At 42.1% G+C, this 24939-nt stretch overlaps 2 protein-coding genes across 4 annotated transcripts in view; one reads left to right on the top strand and one right to left on the bottom strand.

The window, feature by feature from the left end:
• The window catches only part of lama5 (laminin, alpha 5), a 113332-nt gene extending 88549 nt beyond the window's left edge, over window positions 1-24783 (top strand). For all 3 annotated transcript variants that reach the window (XM_074642653.1, XM_074642654.1, XM_074642652.1), the window contains exons 36-59: window positions 1895-2039; window positions 2164-2304; window positions 3377-3538; window positions 5132-5239; window positions 6548-6631; window positions 8142-8372; window positions 8943-9056; window positions 9152-9282; window positions 9381-9461; window positions 10981-11195; window positions 12233-12333; window positions 12510-12693; window positions 13937-14077; window positions 15617-15768; window positions 15996-16106; window positions 16992-17103; window positions 18455-18628; window positions 19050-19246; window positions 19358-19474; window positions 20705-20859; window positions 21011-21140; window positions 21237-21339; window positions 21457-21570; window positions 23079-24783. In XM_074642653.1, coding sequence (XP_074498754.1) covers window positions 1895-2039; window positions 2164-2304; window positions 3377-3538; window positions 5132-5239; window positions 6548-6631; window positions 8142-8372; window positions 8943-9056; window positions 9152-9282; window positions 9381-9461; window positions 10981-11195; window positions 12233-12333; window positions 12510-12693; window positions 13937-14077; window positions 15617-15768; window positions 15996-16106; window positions 16992-17103; window positions 18455-18628; window positions 19050-19246; window positions 19358-19474; window positions 20705-20859; window positions 21011-21140; window positions 21237-21339; window positions 21457-21570; window positions 23079-23284 — 3409 coding nt within the window. In that variant the 3' untranslated portion in view covers window positions 23285-24783. The remainder of the gene's footprint in view (window positions 1-1894; window positions 2040-2163; window positions 2305-3376; window positions 3539-5131; window positions 5240-6547; window positions 6632-8141; window positions 8373-8942; window positions 9057-9151; window positions 9283-9380; window positions 9462-10980; window positions 11196-12232; window positions 12334-12509; window positions 12694-13936; window positions 14078-15616; window positions 15769-15995; window positions 16107-16991; window positions 17104-18454; window positions 18629-19049; window positions 19247-19357; window positions 19475-20704; window positions 20860-21010; window positions 21141-21236; window positions 21340-21456; window positions 21571-23078) is intronic.
• Window positions 7336-24939, bottom strand: part of ptk6b (PTK6 protein tyrosine kinase 6b) — a 171597-nt gene continuing 153993 nt past the window's right edge. The window contains exon 9 of the transcript XR_012594818.1: window positions 7336-7422. The gene's annotated coding sequence lies outside the window, so the exon portion shown is untranslated. The remainder of the gene's footprint in view (window positions 7423-24939) is intronic.

Below are 24939 nucleotides of genomic sequence, written 5' to 3'. Positions count from 1 at the left end.
CAACCTGGAGACCTTAAGAAAGGGAGTATTTGTAAACCGGAGCGGGGGTGTGGAGGTCCTCTCTCAGGGAAATCTGAGTTTCAGAGACTTTGTTTCCTCCTCTGCTCCTCCACACGGTGTGGCGGTAGATTCGGGGTTCAGCGAGTTCAGCCCTCAGATGTCAGGCCTCCGTTTGCTCTAAAAAGGCAGTTACTTCTCGCCCGTTGTGTCTCCTGACAGGATCTTGGCTGCGTCTCTCTGTCTCTCTGTCTCTGGGTTGATTGCTGTGTGTTCGGCCAACTCTTGTCTGCGTTCTGTAAAAGTCTGCTGGTTTTAAAACTGAACTCTCAACACAGCAGCTGTCTGTCCTCGTATCCTCGTCTTCATCTCTGATGTTCCTCCTTCAGTCTACAGATCAGGATGATGGTGATGGTGATGATGATGATGATGATGAGCCTCATTTATCACTAATCACTCAGCATCTTCTTCACATTTATCACACAACGTTATCCATCGTGGTTCTGACAAGGATCAATAGTTGGTGACAGTTTTCTTCTTTAGACTTCAACATGAACTCTTCATTCAGCTGACGGGACGAACGCTCCTCTCACCGAGCTGTTCTCCGTCTTTACCTCCAATAATCAATCTGAATAAACACATCTTATCCGCGGGAGAAACTCCGATACTTTGAAATCTAAAGGAATATTTTAGGATTTATAGGAATAGGAATTTTGGAAATACACAAATTCTACGACAACTTGTTATGGCCGTTGTAGCTAAAAAGAAATATAATATATATACAGAGCCGGGGGAGGGGATCAACATTCTGAGTAAAGTCGTGAATTTACAAGAAAACACACCTTTTTCTCGTAAATGTACGACTCTATAATCTCAGAGAATATCTGAGTTTGTTTCTCGTAAATGAAGGATTGTAATCCAGGAAAAAATTAGTTTTTTTCTCTGAATATTCTCCCCCTCGTCCGGCTCCGTAATTATTATTATTTTTTTTACCTACAATGTCCGTAGTCAGATAAGATCAATACCACTCTGATGCATGTCTGTGTGGTGAATATGGTGATTATTAGCTTAGCATAAAGACTGGAAACAGCTAACCAGGCGCCGTCTACCAGCACCTTTTACATTTTATAGATGGACACGTTGCGTCTTTGTTTTTACATTTCAGTTGTTGCACAGATTAAACCGTTTTTGGTCTGTCGGTATAAATGTGCTTCAGTTCCCACCAACTCTCTGAATATGCTAATCATTTCACTGTAACTGCGTTTGGCTGTTAGCTGATCTTTGTGAAATGGACTGTTTGTGCAACGAGGCTCATTTACATCGAAATATCTGCTTCAATAGGTGCAAGTAACACCGGAGCACTGAGACGCTATCTGCACGGCAGCACAGTTCAGGTGCATTAAGAATTACTCGGTTTCTTTTTTGTCCTATTTGTGCAGGTTTAATCCTTTACGTCTGCCTCGTTCTCTATCTGTTTGATGTTGTCGTTTGTTTCTGTCTTTTCTGTCTTCTCAACCATCTGTCAACTCATCTTTCCATCATCTGTCACCGCTTCCTTCTGTCTATCTCTGTCGGTCTTTGCTGTAAGCATCGAGGAAGTCAAGATGTCTTAAATCACTATCATCCCCCCCTCACAAACACACACACACACACACACAGAGGAATGTGTCGGCTCTGTCCGGACAAGACCAGGATGTAAAGCTCAACGTGTTTCTCTGCCCTGAAGGCTGTAATCCCTGCAGATCCTGCCAGCTGGTATGAACACCCTGCAGTCGGCAGGTTGATGAGGAATCAGTCGCTCCTGATGGATAATTGGGAGCAATAAACCTTTCATCTCCTACATGATTGAAATACAATAAACATTTTGATTGATTGATTGTTTTGTTTTTTTGTACAGATGTAAGGACAACGTCGTCGGCCGCCAGTGTGACCGCTGCGCTCCCGGTTTCTACGGTTACCCCAACTGCAGACCATGTGACTGCAACGAGGCGGGAACCGAAGAGGAAGTGTGCGACTCCTTCACGGGACGGTGTCTCTGCAAGGTGGGGCAGCGCACACACACACACACACACACACACACACACACACACACACACACACACACATACTGTACGTCCTCCTGCACTCACAGTGTGTCCTAACCCGCCGCCTGTCCTCCGCCTGCAGGAGAACGTCCAGGGTTCCCGGTGCGATCAGTGCCGAGTCGGTACGTTCCACTTGGACCCGACCAACCCGAAGGGCTGCACCAGCTGCTTCTGCTTCGGAGCCACCGACCGCTGTCGCAGCTCCGACAAGAGACGCACCGAGGTACTCCTGTTTGTTCATTTAAAGTTTGTTATATCACCACACGTTGTCATCACCACACTTCCTCTGTGTCTGTTAGCAGGATGTCTTTCATAAACTTCGTCTTAAAGGAATACTTCACTTATAAAATCAGTTCCTCCCCTCGGATGTTCTTGAATCCGTGGAGAAAACGTTGTTTTTCTCTCATGCCTCCACGGTGAACGGAGAATCAAAAATCAAATTGAAGTAAACGAGCGCTGCCTTTAACAACAGCACTGAGAAAAACAAACTGTATGAAAACATCTGTTTACAAACTCTCACACATCTGGTGCAGTATAATCCAGGTCTCATTCATCCTGTCGTCTGCTCACTACTTCACAAACGCATTTTCACTAAAACTTCACTATTAAAACACTTCCACATGAACAGTCTCAGTGTTGCTCAGACGTGCGACTCGTCTGCGGGAGTCCGAAGTATTTTAAATAGTAAAGTTTTAGCGAAGATGCATTTAGGGTTTTTTGATCACCGTTGAGAGAAAAACTAAGTTCTCTTCATGAATTCAAGGTAACACTGGGTGAGTACTTAATATACAAATGATCATTTTGTGGGTGAAGTATTCCTTTAAAATACAAATCTGGGAGTTTTGCTGTTGGATGAACTGCTTTGTTTGCTGCAAAGTATTCAGATTATGTTCCCAATTAATCAAACAGTAATTTTGTCTATACAACGGCAGGAATGTGAGTTTCTCAGTGCTCAAGGTGACATCTTTAAATGTCTTTTTAAACCGTCCAAAACCCCCAAAATATAAAAACTTACACTGATATAAACAGAGAAAAACAGCAGATCTTCATAATGGAGCAATAATTAATCAGTTATCAAAATAGATGATCATTATTCTGATATTTCACTCACTTGTTTTGCTGTTGAACTTCTCTTGAATAATTGCTGAGTATCATCAACACTCGGAATTAATAAAGTTGTATTAATATGAATTACTCATGTTAAAATGTTTAGATTTTACAGAAACAAACATCTGTCATCAGTTTGTGAACTACTGTGTTGATGTCGTCTCTCACCATCTCCTCCCGTCCTGTAGGTGATGAACATGGAGGGCTGGGTGCTGCTTGGAGGCGACAGACAGGAAGTGCCGGTCGCGGTGTATCCGGGTCAGGACCTCGTCGAGGCCGACCTCAGCGACGTGCCCGATGTCTACCAGGACCTCCACTGGCACGCACCAAAGACCTACCTGGGAGACAAGGTGAGAGGGGAAAGGTGACCTCTGAAGGTGGACGGGGGGGGGGTAGGATTTGAGTTTTAAGTTCCAGCCGACGCCACGCTGCTGGAGGTCCGGCCGTATTACTGGGCCCGCTGGAGGGGAAGGGAGGCACGGAAGAACCAGTACCAGGACTGGGCGGGCGGACTGTCAGACCCGGCTGCAGTAAGATGAGAGGTTTTCTAAACGGACTCTGGTGCTCGGAAACAATACCGATTCTGTCCACAGAGACACAACACAAAATGAAAGTTCCCTGTAGTTGCTTTAATTTAAAATACTTTATTCCTCCCTCATGGTCAATTTGAGGATAGCGAGATTATAAATATACGTTTATATAAACTTAATTTACACTCATATTTCATATGTTTACACTTTATTGAAGTAAAGATATTTTTCTGCATCATAGGAGGACTTCTGTTCTTCAGAGGTCGCTGACTGACGGTGTGTTAAATATACTGGCACTCTGACTACAGCACATTTATGAGATACATATCAACAGCTTCAGTGATTATAATAACAAGTCAGGCATGATCAGGCAAACTGAGACAACGTTAAGCCTTTAGTGGCGTCATCAGTGCTCTTAAAACATCTGGAGATGTTTATTCATCTCATCACATCTGTATTTATGGTTGACTGAGGATGTTTCTTATCGATGCCAAGATGTGGATTCATCAACAAAATAAATAAAATGCAATAACAAGACACATGTAGAGAGAGAGATTATGAATCAGTGTTATTATGGGAATTTTGCACTATGATGCCAAAAATATTCTGCCTACTGCAGCTTTAATATAGACAAATATAGCCTACCAACACACACACACACACACACACACACACACACACACACACCTATAGTATATAAACAAATGATCCCCCCTGTTGATCCAGCGGCTCAGACGAGGTGTCTGGATCCAGATCAGCGTCTCCACGTTTCAATCTTTCATGTGTGATTCCACCAGCGTCGGTCTGCGGGCCGATGATCCTGTTACGCTCCATAAACCAGCTTCAAATGATGGCTGTGCCAAAACCTGCACGGTCGCCATGGAGACGAAGGCCTTGGATCTGATTTCTGTTTGACTTTTACAGTCTGAATGTGATCCCTTGTTGTCTGGATTAAGATGCAGTCTGTCTGCTGTTCAGTCTCTACTTCCTGCTTCATGGCTGTTCATCTCCTTTGATTTAGATTTTATCAGATAGGGGCGATGCATATTAACATAGTTCCATTAAAGGGCATGAAGCTGATGAGCTGCACAGAGTTTACAGCTAATCTTCAACTCTTGTCCCTAGTTGGGCTTTTACATGTACAGTGTAATTAAAATATACAGCTTTCTATATGATAGAACCACAATACACTACAAATATGGAAATACAATAAAATACACATCATACAATACACATATCCTATCACAATACACCAATACGCCATGATAATTTACTTTATATCTGGAGTTAATTTGATTTCAGTTGTTATAATGTGTTGACAGCCCTTTATGGAGAAAGCTGTTGTTTTAATGTTTGTTTTTTTCATCTTAGTATCTCCTCAAACTACTGTACCTTCTCTCCCCGTTTGCTCAGGTCTCGTCGTACGGAGGTTATCTGAGGTATCGTCTCCACACTCAGACGATGAGAGGCGACGTGTTGTCTCTGCCTGCTGAAGCCTCCAGGCCTGACATCATCCTCAAGGTATAAAACACACTAATATAACTCCGTATCACATCGCAGACACGAGACACACAATTTATTATTGTCCTTTATTTAACCAGGTTATTCCCATTGAGATCAAAGATCTCTTTTACAAGGAGACCTGGCCAAGATGGCAGCAAGACAGTTCTAGTGAAACTAACAGACAACACATAAATGAACAACATTAAAACCTGCTCATACTAAACACTTAAACACAGACAACCTGGAGAAACTGATAAAAACTCAGACCTCAGTTACTGACACACCACAAAGAACTGACTCGGCAAAACACAAACATGCATGTACATACAAAGAGAGTATTATTTAAAGATAAATCCTTTTAGCTCTTAAGAGGTGTTTCCCAAAAGCATCAGAGCTGCTTTTAAGTCAGAAGATGAATCACGATAAACCTGGGCACCACTTTTAAATATGTTTTTTTTTTGTGTCACTTTAGTTTTTATTGCTTTTTTGTATACACAAATAAAACAACGAAACTTGCAACAGTGCAGTGAGGGGTTCAGTTTACAATTGATGATGCAGGATACAGGGTTATTTTCTTATTAAAACATTTTCCAATAACTTACAGTTTTGACAATACAATGATACAGTGCTTATGTCTTTATGTCTATACCTAATCCATTTTTCCCATTTTCTGTTAAACTCATCTTCTTTCACTCTTAGAGAATAAGTCATTTTCTCCATCACAAATATTCCCTGTACTATGTCTAACCATTGACTAAGTCTGGGGGTGTACGCTACAGGCCATTTTCTTGTAATGGCCTTTCTGCCAGCTGTGAGTAGGATTTTAACCTAAGTACTGATCTTCCTTCTTTAAATATGTTTTTGCTTAAAGAATTATCCATAAAATATCCTGCAGTGTTTTATCACGATCCATAAAAAAACTAAAGTCTTATGCTGCTGGTTTTAAACTTAATTTATATTTATTTTAGCAACAACAAAATATCCCTCAAACTGACATTCATACATTTACCTAAACATCTGAGAAGAGAGTCGGTGCATTAGTTTACTCAAGTGTGAATTTAGACCAAGAAATATAATAATATGATTTGTAGAAAATACGCTTCAACTTCAGTGATTGGCACCGACCAAAACTAAACATACATGTTGGTAATTTAGCAAAACACTGATGTGTGATCAGCCCAAAATATGGTTTTCAATTACGTGTAATATCACAACATGTTGTCATTTCTCTGTAATCTTTGAAGGATTTCTTAAAGTTACTTTTAGCTACACACACACACACACACACACACACACACTCCTCACGGTGTTTCCTTCCTGCTGCAGGGGAACCAGATGACGCTGGTGTTCATGGAGAGAGAGTACTCGTCACCTGAGGAGCCTCACCTGGGGATAGTTCACATGGTGGAGGTAAAGTTAGACGCCGTGGAGGGTCGTTGAAGCTGCATGTTCACGAGCCAGTAAAGATTAATGTGAGAAGCTGAATTTAACAACACGACACGCGCAGGCCGGCAGCAACACGTCGGATTTGCCCCCTTCTTTCCAGTATCTTGTTGTCGTGCTCTTCAGAGCTGATCACCGGAGGCACATCAGGGTTTTTTTCCTGAGATGGAAACAAGAGCTCCGAAGATTTATCAGCTCGGTGTCCTCGGGTTATACGAGGCCATCTAGAGCTGCTGAGACGCAACATGAATTCATATATTACAGCTTTATATAATGTGTAAGACCCCTAAGCTGAGTCCTTTAAATACTTTATTTATCCTTTTTATCACCCTGTTGCTCTTCCTGGAGTCATACAAGTTTAACAGAGATGAACCAGAGATTCACAAATAACTTGAGATCCACGTCTGTTATGTTTCTCAAAACTGACGTATTGGTGCTTTTGGCTACTAGTTGATTTTGTAGAAATTGTTATTTCTAAATAAAATATAAATCTGGGATGCTTCCATGCTCTCTCACAAACATTAGAATATAAAGAAAAATCACGCAACCTTCCTCCTTTTCTGATCCCCGTGATTAATCACACATTTATTATCTGTTCTAAATGTTCCTTAAAGGGAGATTAGTCAAGTATTTAATCCTCTTATCAACATGGGAGTGGACAAATATGCTGCTTTATGCAAATGTATGTTTATATTTATTATTGTAAATCAATTAACACAAATCAATAACAGATATTGATCCAGAAACCCTCACAGGTACTGCATTTAGCATAAAACAATATGCTCCAATCATAACATGTCAAACTGCAGCCCAACAGGCAACAACAGCTGTCAGTGTGTCAGTGTGCTGACTTGACTATGACTTGCCCCAAACTGCATGTGATGATCATAAAGTGGGCATGTCTGTAAAGGGGAGACTCGTGGGTACCCATAGAACCCATTTACATTCACTGATCTGGAGGTCAAAGGTCAACAGGACAGTAGCAGAAGACTTTATTTTAACAAAAAATAAAGGACTTTCCAACACAAACTGGTCCTTATCAGAGATATACTTCTCAAAATGATACTTAAGTATACTTGGCTTATACCGACAAGTATACAGAAAAGTATATCTGGCTAAGTACTAAAAGTTAACTTAAAGAAAACTTACAAGTATACTTGCAGTAAAAACTATGAAACAAGTCGTTTACTGAGAGTATACTTTAAAGCGACGGTTAATAGTATAGCTATAAGTTCACTTGTAGTATAGTTCAGAGTATAGTTGCAGAACAAAATGCAACTTGGATGTAAACTAGTTGTGTACTCAAAGTGTACTACTCTTAAAGTACACTTAAAAGTATGCTTTTGGAAACTAAAAAGTACTACTAGAACATTGATATCAGTATACTTATTACATATATACTGGAACTATACTTAAGTTTACTTCGTATACTTCTTTTTTGTCAGAGGAGTCTAAATGCTTTGTTCCTCCCTCACAGGGAAGTTTCCGTCACGCTCAGACGGGTAACTCGGTGTCTCGGGAGGAGCTGATGATGGTTCTGGTCGGTCTGGAGTCTCTGCAGGTCCGAGCCCTGCACTCCCAGTCGGCCCACTCCGTGTCGCTGCGCGGCGCCGTGCTGGAGGCCGCCGAGGCCATGCCCATCGGTCGCCACGCCAACAACGTGGAGATCTGCATGTGTCCCGCCAACTACCTGGGAGACTCGTGTCAGGTGAGGGACCAGAACTCTGTGTTGTTTCCCCCGTAAGCTTTTAAAGCCTGAGATGATCTTAATATTAGTCTCATGAAGCATCGGAGCTGCTTTAAGCCATAAGGTGGACCAAGAAGAACCTGGGCACTACTTTGATGTGATTATGTGATATGTGATTATCATAAAGTGGGCATGTCTGTAAAGGGGAGACTCGTAGGTACCCATAAAACCCATTTACATTCACTGATCTGGAGGTCAAAGGTCAAGGGACCCCTTTGAAAGTAGACATGCCAGTTTTTCCTTGCTAAAATGTAGCCCAACTTTGGAGCAATATTTACCCTCCTTCCCCATAAACTAGTATGACATGGTTGGTATCAATGGATTCATCAGGTTTTGTAGTTTCATATGATACCAAGATCTTCACTCTAGCTCTACAACTGAACCTGCTATAGCCTCTGACAGACAGTAAAGTCGGAGGGTTAAAGACAAAAAGACCAACCCATTAATCCAGAGAGTAATCAACAGATCAATGAATAATGAAATTCATTAATAATCTCTTACTCACATGTTCCTCTTCTGTCCCGTCTATAGAAATGTGCTCCGGGTTTCTACAGAGACACTATCGGCCTGTTTCTGGGTAAATGTGTTGCCTGTAACTGTAACGGACACTCTGACCGCTGCCTGGACGGATCTGGGATCTGCTTGGTGAGGAGGATTGTTAATGATGAATCAAACCTTTCTGTCCGTCCTGACATCTTTCTTCAGCATCACAACGTTGTCTTTTCCTCTCCATCCATCAGGACTGCCAACACAACACGGCCGGCGACCGCTGCGAGAGCTGCCTGGGCGGTTTCCTTGGCAACAACAGTCTGGACGGACAGGCGGTGTCCTGCTCCAGTTGTCCCTGCCCGCTGAGGGTCCCGTCCAACAAGTCAGTACATTTTACCCTCTCTCTTTTTCAGCCTTCCTTTTATTACTTTTCCCCTTTTTAATCATCTAATCATGTCTTCTCATCACTCCTCCTCGTAGCTTTGCAGAGGGCTGCGTGCAGAAGACCGACAGGATGCAGTGTCTGTGTATGCCCGGCTATGCTGGACCGCACTGTGAAAGGTAAACTACCTCCTCATTACACTGTAAAAGATAAACTACCTCCTCCTCATCACACTGTGAAAGGTAAACTACCTCCTCATTACACTGTAAAAGGTAAACTACCTCCTCATTACACTGTAAAAGATAAACTACCTCCTCCTCATTACACTGTGAAAGGTAAACTACCTCCTCATTACACTGTAAAAGGTAAACTACCTCCTCATTACACTGTAAAAGATAAACTACCTCCTCCTCATTACACTGTGAAAGGTAAACTACCTCCTCATTACACTGTAAAAGGTAAACTACCTCCTCATTACACTGTGAAAGGTAAACTACCTCCTCATTACACTGTAAAAGATAAACTACCTCCTCCTCATTACACTGTGAAAGGTAAACTACCTCCTCATTACACTGTAAAAGGTAAACTACCTCCTCATTACACTGTAAAAGGTAAACTACCTCCTCATTACACTGTAAAAGGTAAACTACCTCCTCATTACACTGTAAAAGGTAAACTACCTCCTCATTACACTGTAAAAGGTAAACTACCTCCTCATTACACTGTAAAAGGTAAACTACCTCCTCATTACTGTGAAAGGTAAACTACCTCCTCATTACACTGTAAAAGGTAAACTACCTCCTCATTACACTGTAAAAGGTAAACTACCTCCTCATTACACTGTAAAAGGTAAACTACCTCCTCATTACACTGTGAAAGGTAAACTACCTCCTCATTACACTGTAAAAGGTAAACTACCTCCTCATTACACTGTAAAAGGTAAACTACCTCCTCATTACACTGTGAAAGGTAAACTACCTCCTCATTACACTGTGAAAGGTAAACTACTTTAAACTACTTTATACTTTATACTTTTTACTTTATTATTTATTATTTGATTATGTTCGACCTTCATCAGGTATAATGTAACTGTTAACAAACAATGAAATGATAAATAATAATACTGTTTACGCATTATTAGTAATACTATATTTTAGCATTCATTTTGTGTAATATGAAATAATTCATTCATAGAACATATATTGTATCATAGCTGATAAGAGACTTTATAACTTTATGATAGACATCCAAATAGTGTTTATAGACGGTTTACAAAACAATTATTAACATTAAAGTGTCACAAATATCTGGTCCATCTATCTCTGTAATATTTGTAGATGTTTTACAAAAACAATTTCTTAATTATTACCAAATGATTTGTAAACCTTTAACAAATACTTATAATATATACACTTCATAAAATGTAATAATTTTTGCAACAATAAACTGTTAAAATAACATAAATTATAGCATTACTATTTATTAGTAAATATTATTAATTATAATTTTATTGTAAAATAACTAATTAAAATGTATAAATTTATTAATGATGGTTATTATAAAATGTTACCCAAGATTTATATATATTTGTGTTTTTTTTGTTTGTTTTGTTTTTTTGTATAAACTTTAAGCAACATAAAATAAGACCTGCTGCAGATTCTGCACGTGTGTCATTAATAAACGTGTCTCTTAACACAGGTGCGCCCCCGGTTACTACGGCAACCCCATGGTGCTGGGCAGCAGGTGCCAGCTGTGCCATTGCCACGACAACACGGACCCCAACATGCTGTTCACCGACTGCCACCCGCTGACCGGAGAGTGTCTCAGCTGCATGCACAACACGGCTGGGCCTCACTGTGACATCTGCGCTCCCGGTTTCTACGGCGACGCCATCGCCGCCAAAAACTGCACCAGTGAGTTCAGCCTCGACCTCGGTTCAGCCAAAATTCATGAGATTCATTCGTGTGTTCAGGCTGTTCAGCTCAGCAGTTAAATACAGAAACCCTGCCTAATATGGTGATGCGTTTTCTGAGTCTGATCTAAATAGATTTCTCTCCTGTTTTATGATGCAACAGGTGGAAACAGTTTCCTTAATAGTTTTTTTTCACCTGTGAAACAGATGAAAAAAAAAGGTTTTGCTAGGACAAGTTCCTTAAAAACAATCATCTGTGAAACAGGTGTGGAAAAACAATTTGCCAGGATCATTTCATTACTTAATTAATTAATGTTTATATCTGATATATGACTAGAACAACTTGACACACCCTGTATAAAATGACCTGTGGTGACCTCTAGGATAATCACAGCCTCATGAAACTTTACAGCCACAAACTAGAGACCTAGAGCATTCAGAGGATGGATGGATCAAACTAGAGACCTAGAGTATTCAGAGGATGGATGGATCAAACTAGAGACCTAGAGCATTCAGAGGATGGATGGATCAGACTAGAGACCTAGAGCATTCAGATGATGGATGGATCAAACTAGAGACCTAGAGCATTCAGAGGATGGATGGATCAGACTAGAGACCTAGAGCATTCAGAGGATGGATGGATCAAACTAGAGACCTAGAGCATTCAGAGGATGGATGGATCAAACTAGAGACCTAAAGCATTCAGAGGATGGATGGATCAGACTAGAGACCTAGAGCATTCAGAGGATGGATGGATCAAACTAGAGACCTAAAGCATTCAGAGGATGGATGGATCAAACTAGAGACCTAAAGCATTCAGAGGATGGATGGATCAGACTAGAGACCTAGAGCATTCAGATGATGGATGGATCAAACTAGAGACCTAGAGCATTCAGATGATGTTCACCACTTCTATGTGACATCTACTGTTGACCTGCTATCTCCCCCTAAAGACCCCCTGGACCCCCTAAAGAAGACTAGAACAGGTCTATTGTGGGTCTCAGGGGGTTAATACGTTTTGTGTTTTCTTTATCACAGAATGTAACTGCTCTCCGTGTGGCACCGAGTCATGTGACACTCACACAGGACAGTGTCGCTGTAAAGCCGGAGTCACCGGACCGCGCTGCGAGCGCTGTGAGGTAAGAGCTGAACGGGTTTATATCTTTATTTATATTATGAATCTGAAAATATAATTTACACCCATTCATTAAAAATAAAATTGGAAGCTTCCAGTCAAAACAAAAGACTGACGATAATATTTAGCAATACTGCATCAAATCTCACAACGATAACCTTCATCTGTTCCTCCTGTCAGGACGGCTCGTTCGGCTTCGACTCGTGCTCCGGCTGTCATCAGTGCGACTGCGACGCCTCTGCGGCTCTCGTCCAGCCGTGTGACCCTCAGAGCGGTCAGTGCGCCTGTCGGCCCGGCGTCAACGGGCCGAGCTGCAGACAGTGCGCTCCCGGACACTGGGACTACGGACCCAACGGATGCAGGAGTGAGTGCACGTCACTGTCCTAATCATGTGTTTTAAGATGCAACGCTGAGGTTATACTGATCTTTATTTAACGGTTATCTCTTCAGTTAGTTTGTTAAAGCATTTTATAAACTGTTTTGTAAATATGATCAGACGACAGATTTTGCACAGTGTCTTTGTAGCTAAAACAAGAGCCCACATGGTCCACATCACTACAATCACTGGAATCAGGACAGTATGAATACTTGCCAGACCTGGCATTAACATGCGTCTTGGATGATCCCATCACAAGTGGACATCACTTCAGTTCCCTTTGTTAACACCTTATTTTGAAAAGCGGACGTAGTCCCCCGTGTCTACTTCCTGTAACTTCTCCAAGGTGGTCTCTAGCTCTCCCGTCAGCTCCGTTCTCTTTATCCATCCATGGTCAGCTCCATCGGGGCCGTTTCAATGCAGAGAACACAAATGTCAGTATCTGGGTGCTCTACAGTCGTAGCGTCGGCCCATTTGACCACGGAGACGAGAGCGACGGCTCCACCACCACGTTACCTCCATACCATAACGTTTCCTGTCCGTGACAGAGTTAGCATGCAGCTTTAGCTCTGCTCTGTCTAGCTCTGCTTTTCCTGTCAATGTGTGAAACCCAAAGTGTTTCCATCCTTTACTGGATGTGTAGTGTTTACCACGCTGGATTTAACATGTGAGGGTGCAGGTCGTATCCACGCTGACCCTCCAACGTTTTAGACTCTCTGAGGTTTGTTTCGGTTGACAGATACGGAACGGATATGACGTCACGTTACTCAGACTACAACAATAAAAGCGGTAACTTCCTTCTACCTCCACAGAGACTCAGATGAAGCAGATATATCCATTCTGGTGTTAAAACATCTATTTCAAAATCGTAAAAAACTAAATTGCGATACATCGGTGAATAGATAATTTTCCGACCTCTAATAGGAGCAACGTAAACCTTAGCTACACAAGCTGTTGTGGATCACCTCTCTGGAGTAACACACACACACGTCAGGTGAGTAGGTGGTCCTTAATGTGGCCCAGACCACCTCTGAATGTGGTCTGAAAGATCGGATCTCAATGAGTCCTCAGTGTGTCTTGAGTGCGTTCACACCTGTAGTTAAAGCTGTCCACCTGTGATCCGATCACCCAGAGGATGCATGTTAACACCAGAACTGAAAATGGTTGTAATAAAATCCCTCCCACCTGTTGTGTTTAACCCGGCCGTCTCTCCGTCTCTCCGTCCCGTCAGAGTGCGGCTGTAAAGGAGGTCGCTGTGACCCCCGGTCGGGAGAGTGCCGCTGTCCTGACGGGATGACGGGGAAGCAGTGCGACACCTGCTCACAGAAATACAACGTTCCTGTAGAGCACCAACACGGCATGCACTGTGAACGTGAGTAAAACACACACTACTGATATATGTTGAATTTATTTATGTCAATCATTTAAAATCTGCGGAGAATAGAGTAAAAACGTTCCCTAATAGATATCACCATGAAACTTCACCGGCTGATTACTGACATTAAGACACTTAGTTTTTATATCATTGTGACATTTTATGTTTAAAGGGACTGTTTGTAACTTTTTAAGCGTATAAATGTACCAGGTTGGGACACATGTGCGCTCGCATATGCGCGTTCGCGTGTAGCCGCTGCCTCTCCTCCTCTGCCTGCCTTCACTCAGACAGCGCGCGCGTTCTCGCTCAGCTCGCTCCACCTCTCACGTGCATGCTGCTCACTCCACACTGCAGAAGAGTTAGTTTAGCTCTGAGAATATCTAGTGAATGTTCAGTGGACGTTTGTGCAGAAATAACTGCTGCAGCTCCTCCAGACCAACAGAGGTTTCCCGTGTCTTGTGAAGTGACGGAGCTCTGCAGAGAGTTACGTTGTCTTCTCGTTACCGACCGGGTGCCGGTGTCTCCCTGCTCTCTCCGGCTGCGGAGAGAGCAGGGAGACACACTGCAGAGCCCCGCTGCATCAGCCTGCGCTGAGGCGGGAAAAGCCAACACTAGGATCAGCATTGATTCATGGAGAGACCTTGGTCTGGTCAGCTAACATTACTGCCAAGCAGCTGAAACATAGAGTGATATTGTGCTTTTAGCTGACGTGTGTCTCCTCACTGTTTTGAGCGATGCACGTTCATGTCTATTAAGAGCGAGCACAAGCACCAGCCCAACGCTGACTTTAGTTGACTTAACGGCCACAGGTGTCGCTGTTAAGAAGCATTTCTGAAAGTTACAAATAGTCCCTTTAAAGGTGCCGTACGTAGCTTTCAGAAGATCCTTGTTATTAATAACTCCTGCGGCCGTTAAAGTGAACTGCAGTCAGCATCCTGACGTCTCTCCGCGTCGTCCTTTAATTCCTGATAATGGACATTATCCATTACATCATGTTCTGTAATGTTCCTGTATTGTATTTGGACCACTGGCTCCATGATACTAACTATAGCTTGCAGCCAGCAAATTACTTTTTAAACAATTAAGACAGTATTGTTGTTATATTAGCTGCACACTGTCGGCGCTTTAGGGGAGCTGAAGCGAGGCATAAACGTCATAGTCTTTGGATTTTCCCGGCAAAACCGCCCCAAGTCTTTTATGTATAAATTAGTCCGCAGGCTGTTGCTAGGCAACCGAGAAAGTCGAGGAAGGTTTTTAAGTTACGTTACAATCCGTTCACACATTGGCAATATAAAGTGATTAAAACACGTAAATTGTTACATATTGTACCTTTAAATGTGTATATTGGATGTTTTCTCTCCACTAGTCTCAAAGACGAAACGTTATGGAAGCAAAGAAATCTCAAAATTGACCGGTGCATAACAAAAAAATTATGTTTTTGCCTTAAAAGAGAGAAAAAAGAAATTTCTTATAAAATGTTCGATCCCTTTAGTGAAATGAAGTGTGTTTTATGTGTGTGTTTGTTTTTGGTGTCAGCGTGTGACAGCTGCGTCGTCGTCCTGTTGGAGGATCTGGACAAGATGAACGACGACTTCCACTCGGTAACCGGTCAGCTGAGCAGCCTCAACGCCAGCTCCATGGCGTGGGCTCAGCTGCAGAACCTCAACAAGTCTGTGGACGACATGGCTGTGAGTGGACACACACACACACACACACACACACACACACACACACACACACACACACACACACACACACACACACACACACACACACACACACATACACACACACAAAAACACACACACACACACACATACACACACGAAAACACACACACACACACACACACAAACACACACGACGTGGCTGTTGGTGTCGTTTTGCATATAAACTCATTTTCCCATGATTCCAGCGGGCCATAGAGAACTACAACAGTACGCTGGATGACAGCAGGAGTCGGGCCGACATGCTGGAAGCTGAGATCATGAACATCAATGATGACATTGATGAACTGCAGGGCAAGGTGTGATATCACACACACACACTTACACACACACACATACGCGCACACACACACACACACACACACACACTCACTTATATGCACTAAAAATCTTTCACTAATACTAAAAGTTCACAAATCTCCGTCTCAGTGTGAGATCATAAATACTTTATAATATGTTGTGTTTTCATTTTAGGATTTTAGAAAATACAATATAAATATAGATAATATAATATAACACATTATAACACATTATAAATATAGATAATATAATATAATACATTATAACACATTATTAATATAAATAATATAATATAATACATTATAACACATTATAAATATAGATAATATAATATAACACATAACACATTATAAATATAGATAATATAATATAACACATTATAACACATTATTAATATAAATAATATAATATAATACATTATAACACATTATAAATATAGATAATATAATATAACACATAACACATTATAAATATAAATAATATAATATAACACATTATAAATATAAATAATATAATATAACACATTATAACCTTTTTTTCCACTTATTTTAAACACTTAATTCTCCCACATCACTGCTGAGATAACGCTTTGAGAGTTATCGTTTTGGGTATTTATTTTGTCCACGGTTCTCACCAATACTTTTCTTGCTACATAAAAAGTTTAAGAAGAAGAAAAAAGTATTATATTTCAACTTTTCCTTCATTCAACTAAAATCTAGTAAAAAACAAATGTCCTCCTTGCATGAGAAACATTTTCCAGTTTTCAATCCACCTTTCATCAACATGAACCAGTTCCTCCCTCAACAGCATGAAATGAACAGATTGTTAATGTGTCTGCTGTCATGTAGAACTGAGTGTTGTTATGTTGTTGTTGTTGTTTTCAGGCGACCGTGATGACGGACAGAGCTGATGACCTGAAGAACAGCACCAACAACACACACCAGAGGGCGCAAGACCTGCTGTCCTTCATCAACAACATGACCATGGATTTAAACGGTAGGACGGAGGACATCAAATAACATGTATATATATACACTGATCAGCCGTAACATTCAGACCACTGAGAGGGGAAGTGAATAACATGGATTATCTGGTTACCATGGGGCCTGGCAGTGGGGGGGGATATATCAGACAGGAAGTGAATATTCTGAACTTTGTGTTGGAAGCAGTAAAAATGGGCCAGCGTGAGGATGTGAGTGACTATGACAAGGGCCAGATAGTGCTGGCTAGACGACCGGGTCAGAACATCTCCAGAACTGCAGCTCTTGTGGGATGTTCCCGGTCTGCAGTGGTCAGGACCTACCAAAAGTGGTCCAAGGAAGGAGAACCGGTGAACTGGCGACAGAGTCAGACCCGAGGCTCATTGATGCACGTGGGGAGTGAAGGCTGGCCCGTGTTGTCTGATCCAATAGAAGAGCTACTGGAGCTCAAACTGATGAAACAGTTAATGCTGGTTCAGATAGAAAGGAGTTAGAACACACAGTGAGGAGCAGGTTGTTGTGTAAGAGGACCGGTCAGGGTTGACCGTGCTGACCCGTGTCCACTGACAAAAAGCGCCTACAATGGGCATCAGAACTGGACCACGGAGCGATGGAAGAAGCTGGCCGGTCTGATGAATCATCTTTTACATCATGTGGATGGCAACGAGTTGGAGGTGTTGACTCGGCCTCCAGATTCTCCAGATCTCAATCCGATGGAGCATCTGTGGGATGTTCTGGACAAACAAGTCCGATACACGGAGGCCCCACCTCGCAACTTATACAGGACTTAAAGGATCTGCTACTGACGGCTCGGTGCCAGATACCACAGCAGACCTTCAGAGGTCTAGTGGAGTCCATGCCTCCACGGGTCAGGAGGGACCTACTCAATATTAGGCAGCTGGTCATACTGATACGGCTGATCGGTGTATATATACAGTATATATCCACATATATTAATGATCAACCATCAGTTGCTGCATCGCCAATATGATGAGCTGCTGGGACAGGAAGGTCTTCTTCCATATGCACAGAAATCTCTCTGAGACTATGAGATAAATCATATTCACATGACAAAAAAATAAACATTTAAAGGTTGAAAGCAAGTTTTGTTTCTACATTTCTAATAAAAATAACATCAAGCAGCCTGCAAAATATGAAAGAGACTTTATTAGAGAAACTTTAGTTTATCAAAGAAAGAAGAAGGTTCCAGATCCCAGATGAGTGGCGTGTTGTCTCAGAGGACGGAGCTGACATCTAAACCTCCAACACTCATCTTTTATAGCTTCCATTTATTGAAAGAGGACTATCATAAAAACTACAGACCACTGGACTGACTGATGTTTTTGTGATGCTTTCTTTCTCCGTAGACGTCATGACGATGGCGAACCGGTCCTGGCTGAATGACACCGAGGCGGCGCAGGACGACGGGGAGAGGGAGACGAAGATGAGGAAGGTGCAGGCCATGATGAGGGAGATGAGGTACCGGAGCTGCGTGGGCCAGAAGAAGATGGCTGACAAAGAGAAGAGCGAGGCACAGAAATGTAAGTTTACAGATAAATAAACACTTCCTGTACCTTTACTGGTTTTATAAACGCTACTCCATCGTAGATATGTGACACAGTGCTTTAAAACCAGAGATAATACTATGCTTAATATTCTATGTTAATACTTACAGACGATGTTCTCAGAGTCACAGAGGAGTCGGTACGCAACGAGTCCTTTGTTTACATCATTTACATTTATGACATGTTCATACTTCCAGTCTGTGGATGTTCTACGTACATGTAGATCCAGTTCTCCACAGGAGAGACTGTCGGTGCTAAAAGAATAAAACAACGATCCTCATGTTAAACTTCTCTAATCAAATGCAAAAAAGACTCAAAGTCGACGTCTCAACAACAGTTCAGACCCCCAAAACATCACGATCACGTCCTCAGACTCGGTCTCTGTGTCCTCTGCTAGTGTTGGATCGCGTCAACAAGGAGTTGGCGGGTCGTCACGGAGAAAACAGCGACTTGGCCAAAGCTATCAGAGACCGCCTGGCCCGCTTCCACTCCCAGATGATGGATCTCCGAGACGCCCTGAACCAAGCTGTGAACAACACGGCCAGAGCCGCGGAGATCAACAACGTCAATGAGAAAACCCTGGAGGACAACCAGGTGAGCTGAGACATGAGCAGCAGTACGGTAAGGAAGGAGGAGAGGACGGTGATGAAGAGTGATACTGACTCTCTCTCTCTCTCTCTCTGTCTCTCTCTCCGTCTCTCTCAGAGGAGGATAGAAGACCTGCTGTCGAAGCAGAAGGAGGTCAACGACCAGCTGCACATGGCTGAAGATGACGTAGCGCAGGTCAACGACGTGCTGTCCATGCTGCACGACTCCAAAGAGGTTAGAGCAACACAAACACACTCTCTCTGGGTCCTACCTGCACCACACCTGAGGTCTGGACTACGAAGCAGGATTTAGGGTTAGCGAGGTAACTTCAGGGTTTACAGTCCTACTACGGTGGATCACTTCTTACCGGGGTAGATCGCCATGGTAACTGATGCTGAACAGCTGACCTGCTCCAGATCACCATGGTAACTGATGCTGAACAGCTGACCTGCTCCAGATCACCATGGTAACTGATGCTGAACAGCTGACTCCAGAGCACCATGGTAACTGATGCTGAACAGCTGACCTGCTCCAGATCACCATGGTAACTGATGCTGAACAGCTGACTTGCTCCAGATCACCATGGTAACTGATGCTGAAGGAGCAGGTTATGTTCTAGATAAGAGATCAACTCATATAAAAGCACCACCTACTGACCAATCAGAGCTCAGTGAGCAGATCGTATGATAATATTACACACATATGAAGAAGTTAGAGTCATAATCAGACTAAAAACAACACAGTTTAAACTTACAGATGCAGGAAGGACAGCTGGATTTATGCTGTGGGTGTTTACCGCTTTGAATTATATTTTTATATTTATTGTTTTATTTACTCTCAAGTCCGTTTCACACCGCCGGAGACGAGGACGCAGCTGAAAGAAGGCTGAAATAGTGAAACATGCCTCATTATTGCTAAAGGGCGTAATGTAATCTATTCATCCATTATACTCGGAAAGCTTTTTATAACATTACTGCCCCGTCTAGACCACTTCAGTTATTGTTGGAGCTTCTGAATGCTCTAAAAATGCATTGTGGGGCAGTATGAATTAATAATAGAATATTATTGTTGATTTGATTTTATAAATATATTGTGACAAAAGATATTGTTTGAAATTCTGATCTTCACATGAACAAGTTCATGAATATCCGTCATAATTAATGATGCTATCCTGAGAAATATAATAGATTTATAATAACTAAACAAAAACCAACGGCTAGTTTAACTTTAACTGTGTGTTTGTCACATAAGGATAAAGTTGCTTTGCCACCTATTTGAGTTTTGAGATGTCACTTCTGTTTTTGGGGCTTAAGTTTAATTAACATTTGTTTTAAAGTTAGTGCAAGGTTCGGTTTTCTAAAATATAAGCAGCCCGGTTCAGTCTGCATCGTGTACTGAGGTCAAACTGGAGTTGTTGTGGTTGAACGTTGTGCGTCTCTTTAACACTTCAAACACCTTCCTCAGGAGTACGAGCGCTTGGCGGCCCAGCTGGACGGCGCCAGAACACCGCTGGCAAAGAAAGTGCAGAACTTTGCTTGGGTCGACTCCAAAATCCCTCTGGTGGAGGAAGCAGAGAGACACGCGGAGCTGCTCAACGCTTTAGCCATGAACCTGTCCAGGTAGGAGAGCAGTTAGCTGCTGAGCTGCAACCGTATATGAATTCATTAATAAGAGTGTTAATCTGGTAGAAGACAAACGAGCCTCACAGCCGAGCTCACCAGGACAACAGCATCATTCAGAGAAGATGATAATAATGTTGTTTGTCTGCAGTTTGGTTGCAGAAACCAAGAAGGATGGATTTGTGGATGTAACACAATCCTACAATAAGATCATCAACAGCATCAAGGAGGCAGAGGAGGCCGCCAAGATGGCCGACAAGGCCGCTAACGACACTATGGAGGTACGGGACACAGTTATTCCTCCGCCTGTTATTAAAACAGTCTTTAAGTGAGTTATTGGTTGGTGTCTGTTCTGTAATATGGATGCATGTGTTTAGACCATAAAGGACCAGGATCTGGGTCGGAGCGCTGACCTTCTGAGGAACCACAGCGTGGAGCTGAAGGACGAGGTCCTGAAGCTAAACGAAGAACTCAACAACGGTAGACACACGTCTTTACATCCATGTATTCATCATGAGGGATGTCATGAGATCAAGTAAAGGTCTTCAGTTGGATGTTTAGTAGTTGAAGAGTGTTTTTATTTCTTCTGCTGCTCAGACCTGAAGCCGCAGCTGGAAGACGCTCGGAGGCGACTGGACGACGCCAAAACCAAACAGGCTGATGTGATGAAGAACCTGCAGACGGTTCAGAACAACCTCAACTTCACCACGAGTACGCACACACACACACACACACACACACACACACACACACACACACACACACACACACACACACAGATACATTACAGTGAATTAGCAGAAGCTTTTATTAAAGTTACTGTGAGGAACTTTTAACTGGTTATGAAACAGACTCGGTTTAATCCTGATGCCTCGATATGACCGACAGAAATAAACAAGACCATCAGCAATCACAAAGATTAGACCAGAGGTCAGAGGTCAGAGGTCAGGGGTCAGCAACCTGCATCTCTTCAGCTCCTCTCCAGCGGCTCTCTGTGGATTTATAAACATGGAAATGAATAACTGTTTTTTGTTTACATTTTCATTTTTATTGTCATTGTTGTAGTTCTATGGTACGACGGTACGACGGAGTATTAGGGCCACATTGAGGAAAAAAATACATCTGAGATTTAGAGAATAAAGTCAGAATATTATAAAGTAGTAAATTTAAGTGTTATTTTCTTTTTTTCTCGTTAAGTTATGACTTTATTCTCGTAATATTACGACTTTTTTTCTCGTAATATTCTGACTAAATCTCAGATGTTGTTTCCCTCAATGTGACCCTAATACTCCGTAGTACATTGTCTCTTTGGCCCTCACTGCATTAGACTTATATACTATATACTTAGACTATAAACTGTGTTACCTTCATCACAATGATCACATGTGTTGCGGCTCCAGACAGATTTTTTTTGTTTTATTTTTTGCCTAAAATGTCTCTTTTGATAGTAAAGGTTGCTGACCCCTGGATTATTTCTATATAGTTATTATTATTAATGCTTGTCATCGGCTCCGATTCCTCGTGAAATCAGACAAAACAGTTTACAGCACACGGGTTCACCAGAAACTCCTTCAGCTCAGACTCCAGCGGGGCCTCCGTCGCCTCGCTGCTCCTCGCCGGTCCCCGTTGCTAGCCGACGCCGACACCATGCTGCTGGAGGCCCAGGCCGTATTACTGGGCCCGCTGGAGGGAAGGGAGGTACATGAGAACCAGAACCAGGACTGAGCGGGGCAGACTGTCAGACCCTGCTGCAGTAAAATGAGGTGTTTTCTAAAGGGACTCTGGTGCTCGGAAACACCACAGCACACAGAGACCGCCAAAATCATCACAAGATTAAAGTTCCTTGTAGTATTTTTAAAGTATCTTAAAACAAGTGCCTTCAAACTCAAGAGGAACAAGCACTTGATATCATCAGAACTTAAAGGGCAACCCACCCAGATAAACGGCTAAAAGCGCGTTCAGAGAGCTACGATGAAAATATCAGTTACCTTTTATCGGGTGTTCCACATAACGCGAGTATTGTGGCGACAATCTTGGAGCTCATCGGCTATCGATCTGACAACGATGAGCCTCAGGACGCTTTAAACATGTGGAAGTGGTGATATAAATCATCCATGCACAGAAATCTTACATGATTCATCTTATCGATTCTGACCCGTTTCTAGGAATATTTCTATTTCTATTTTACATTTCCATTCTTCTTTCTCTGTGATGAACAGATGTGAGTCAAGAGATTGACGAAGCAAAGCGAGCAGCGGATCTGGCGAACGTCACGGCCACGCAAGTCAACGATGCCCTGCGTCCCATTAAAGAGCAGCTGGACCAATGGCAGCAGACCTACGGAGACGCCAACGCCACCAACGATGACATCAACAAGGCGCTGATGGAGGCCAACAAGACTGGTAGGAGCTTGTGGACGTCCTAAAAAATATTTATTTCAGTAACTGGTTTCCTTCAGTGTCTGTTCTTTCTCATCGTGTGATTTCTACTCTTATAAATCTTTAAACTAGGACGTTTACTGTCAGCTATATGCTTACTACATTAGCCTTCTGAGCCCGATTTCCCCCTCAACATTTCCTTTCAGATGGCTTCAAAGATACAAAACAGATGTTTTATGTGCATCATTTGATACACACATCCTTAAAGGTCCCATATCGTGCTCATTTCCAGGATCATTCTTGTATTTCATGTTTCTACTAGAACATGTTTACATAATGTAATGTTCAAAAAAACTTTATTTCCCTCATACTGTCTGCCTGAATATGCCTGTATTCATGCTCTGTCTGAAACGCTCCGTTTTAGTGCATTTCAACGGAATTGCAATGGAATTGCGTTGCTAGGCAACAGCTTGGGTCCATGTTTACTTCCTGTCAACTGATGTTATTTACATACACTGCAAGAGGAAATAAACTGGGACACGTTTAGAATGTTTATGTTTAAAACCGTGTAATTATCTATATATATTGTATTTTTGTGACATCACAAATGGACAGAAATCCTAACGGCTTGTTCCAAACGCACAATTTCTGAATACGGGATGTGTGTATTTCTCCGTATATTGAGCGTTTTGATAGTTTAACAGTATTTATAAAGCACTTAAACCTGTTTTATAATATAAAAGACATGAAAATCTCACTTTTTACAATACGGGACCTTTAAGTTTCAATTATCTCAAGTAATATGTAAATCAAAACATTGTACAGTTTTTCTGTTAAATTAAATAAATAATAAAAATCATAAAATATGAAAAATAGAACTGAAGCAATCGGTCGAGTAATCGATTAGTTGATCGGCAACTGTTTTGATTATCAATTAATAGTTTGAGTCAGTTTTCAACGTTTTCTGATTTCTATTTTTAATTTTACATAAAAGAAACAATGAGTAGGATTTTCTTAACAAAAAACATTATATAGACTCATACAAATGTGAGCCGGGGAAGAGAACCGCAACAGACAAATCCTCCTCACTCTGCCTTTAACTAATGCGTTAAATATAATTATATTAATATATATAATATTAGTTACTAGTTAACATTAAAATAGACTATAAGTCTCTTAATGCAGCTCTCTCTCTCTCTCTCTCTCTCTCTCTCTCTCTCTCTCTCTCTCTCTCTCTCTCTCTATCTCTCTGTCTCTCTCTCTCTCTCTCTCTCTCTCTCTCTCTCTCTCTCTCTGTCTCTCTGTCCCTCTCTCTTTGTCTCTCTCTCTCTGTCTCTCTTTGTCTATCTCTCTCTGTCTCTCTGTCTCTCTCTCTCTGTCTCTCTCTCTCTGTCTCTCTTTGTCTCTCTCTCTCTCTCTCTCTCTTTGTCTCTCTCTCTCTCTCTCTGTCTCTCTTTGTCTCTCTCTCTCTCTCTCTCTGTCTCTCTTTGTCTCTCTCTCTCTGTCTCTCTCTCTCTCTCTCTCTCTCTCTCTCTCTCTGTCTCTCTCTCTCTCTCTTTGTCTCTCTCTCTCTCTCTCTGTCTCTCTCCCTCTCTCTCTCTCTCTCTCTCTCTCTCCTGTCTCTCTCTCTCTCTCTCTCTCTGTCTCTTCTCTCTCTCTCTCTCTGTCTCTCTCCCTCTCTCTCTGTCTCTCTCTCTCTCTC

The sequence above is a fragment of the Sebastes fasciatus genome, chromosome 8, assembly GCF_043250625.1.
Source record: "Sebastes fasciatus isolate fSebFas1 chromosome 8, fSebFas1.pri, whole genome shotgun sequence".
Taxonomy (NCBI): Eukaryota; Metazoa; Chordata; class Actinopteri; order Perciformes; family Sebastidae; genus Sebastes; species Sebastes fasciatus.
The sequence above is the reverse complement of the archived record's forward strand: the minus strand, read 5'-3'. Positions and strand labels throughout refer to the sequence as shown.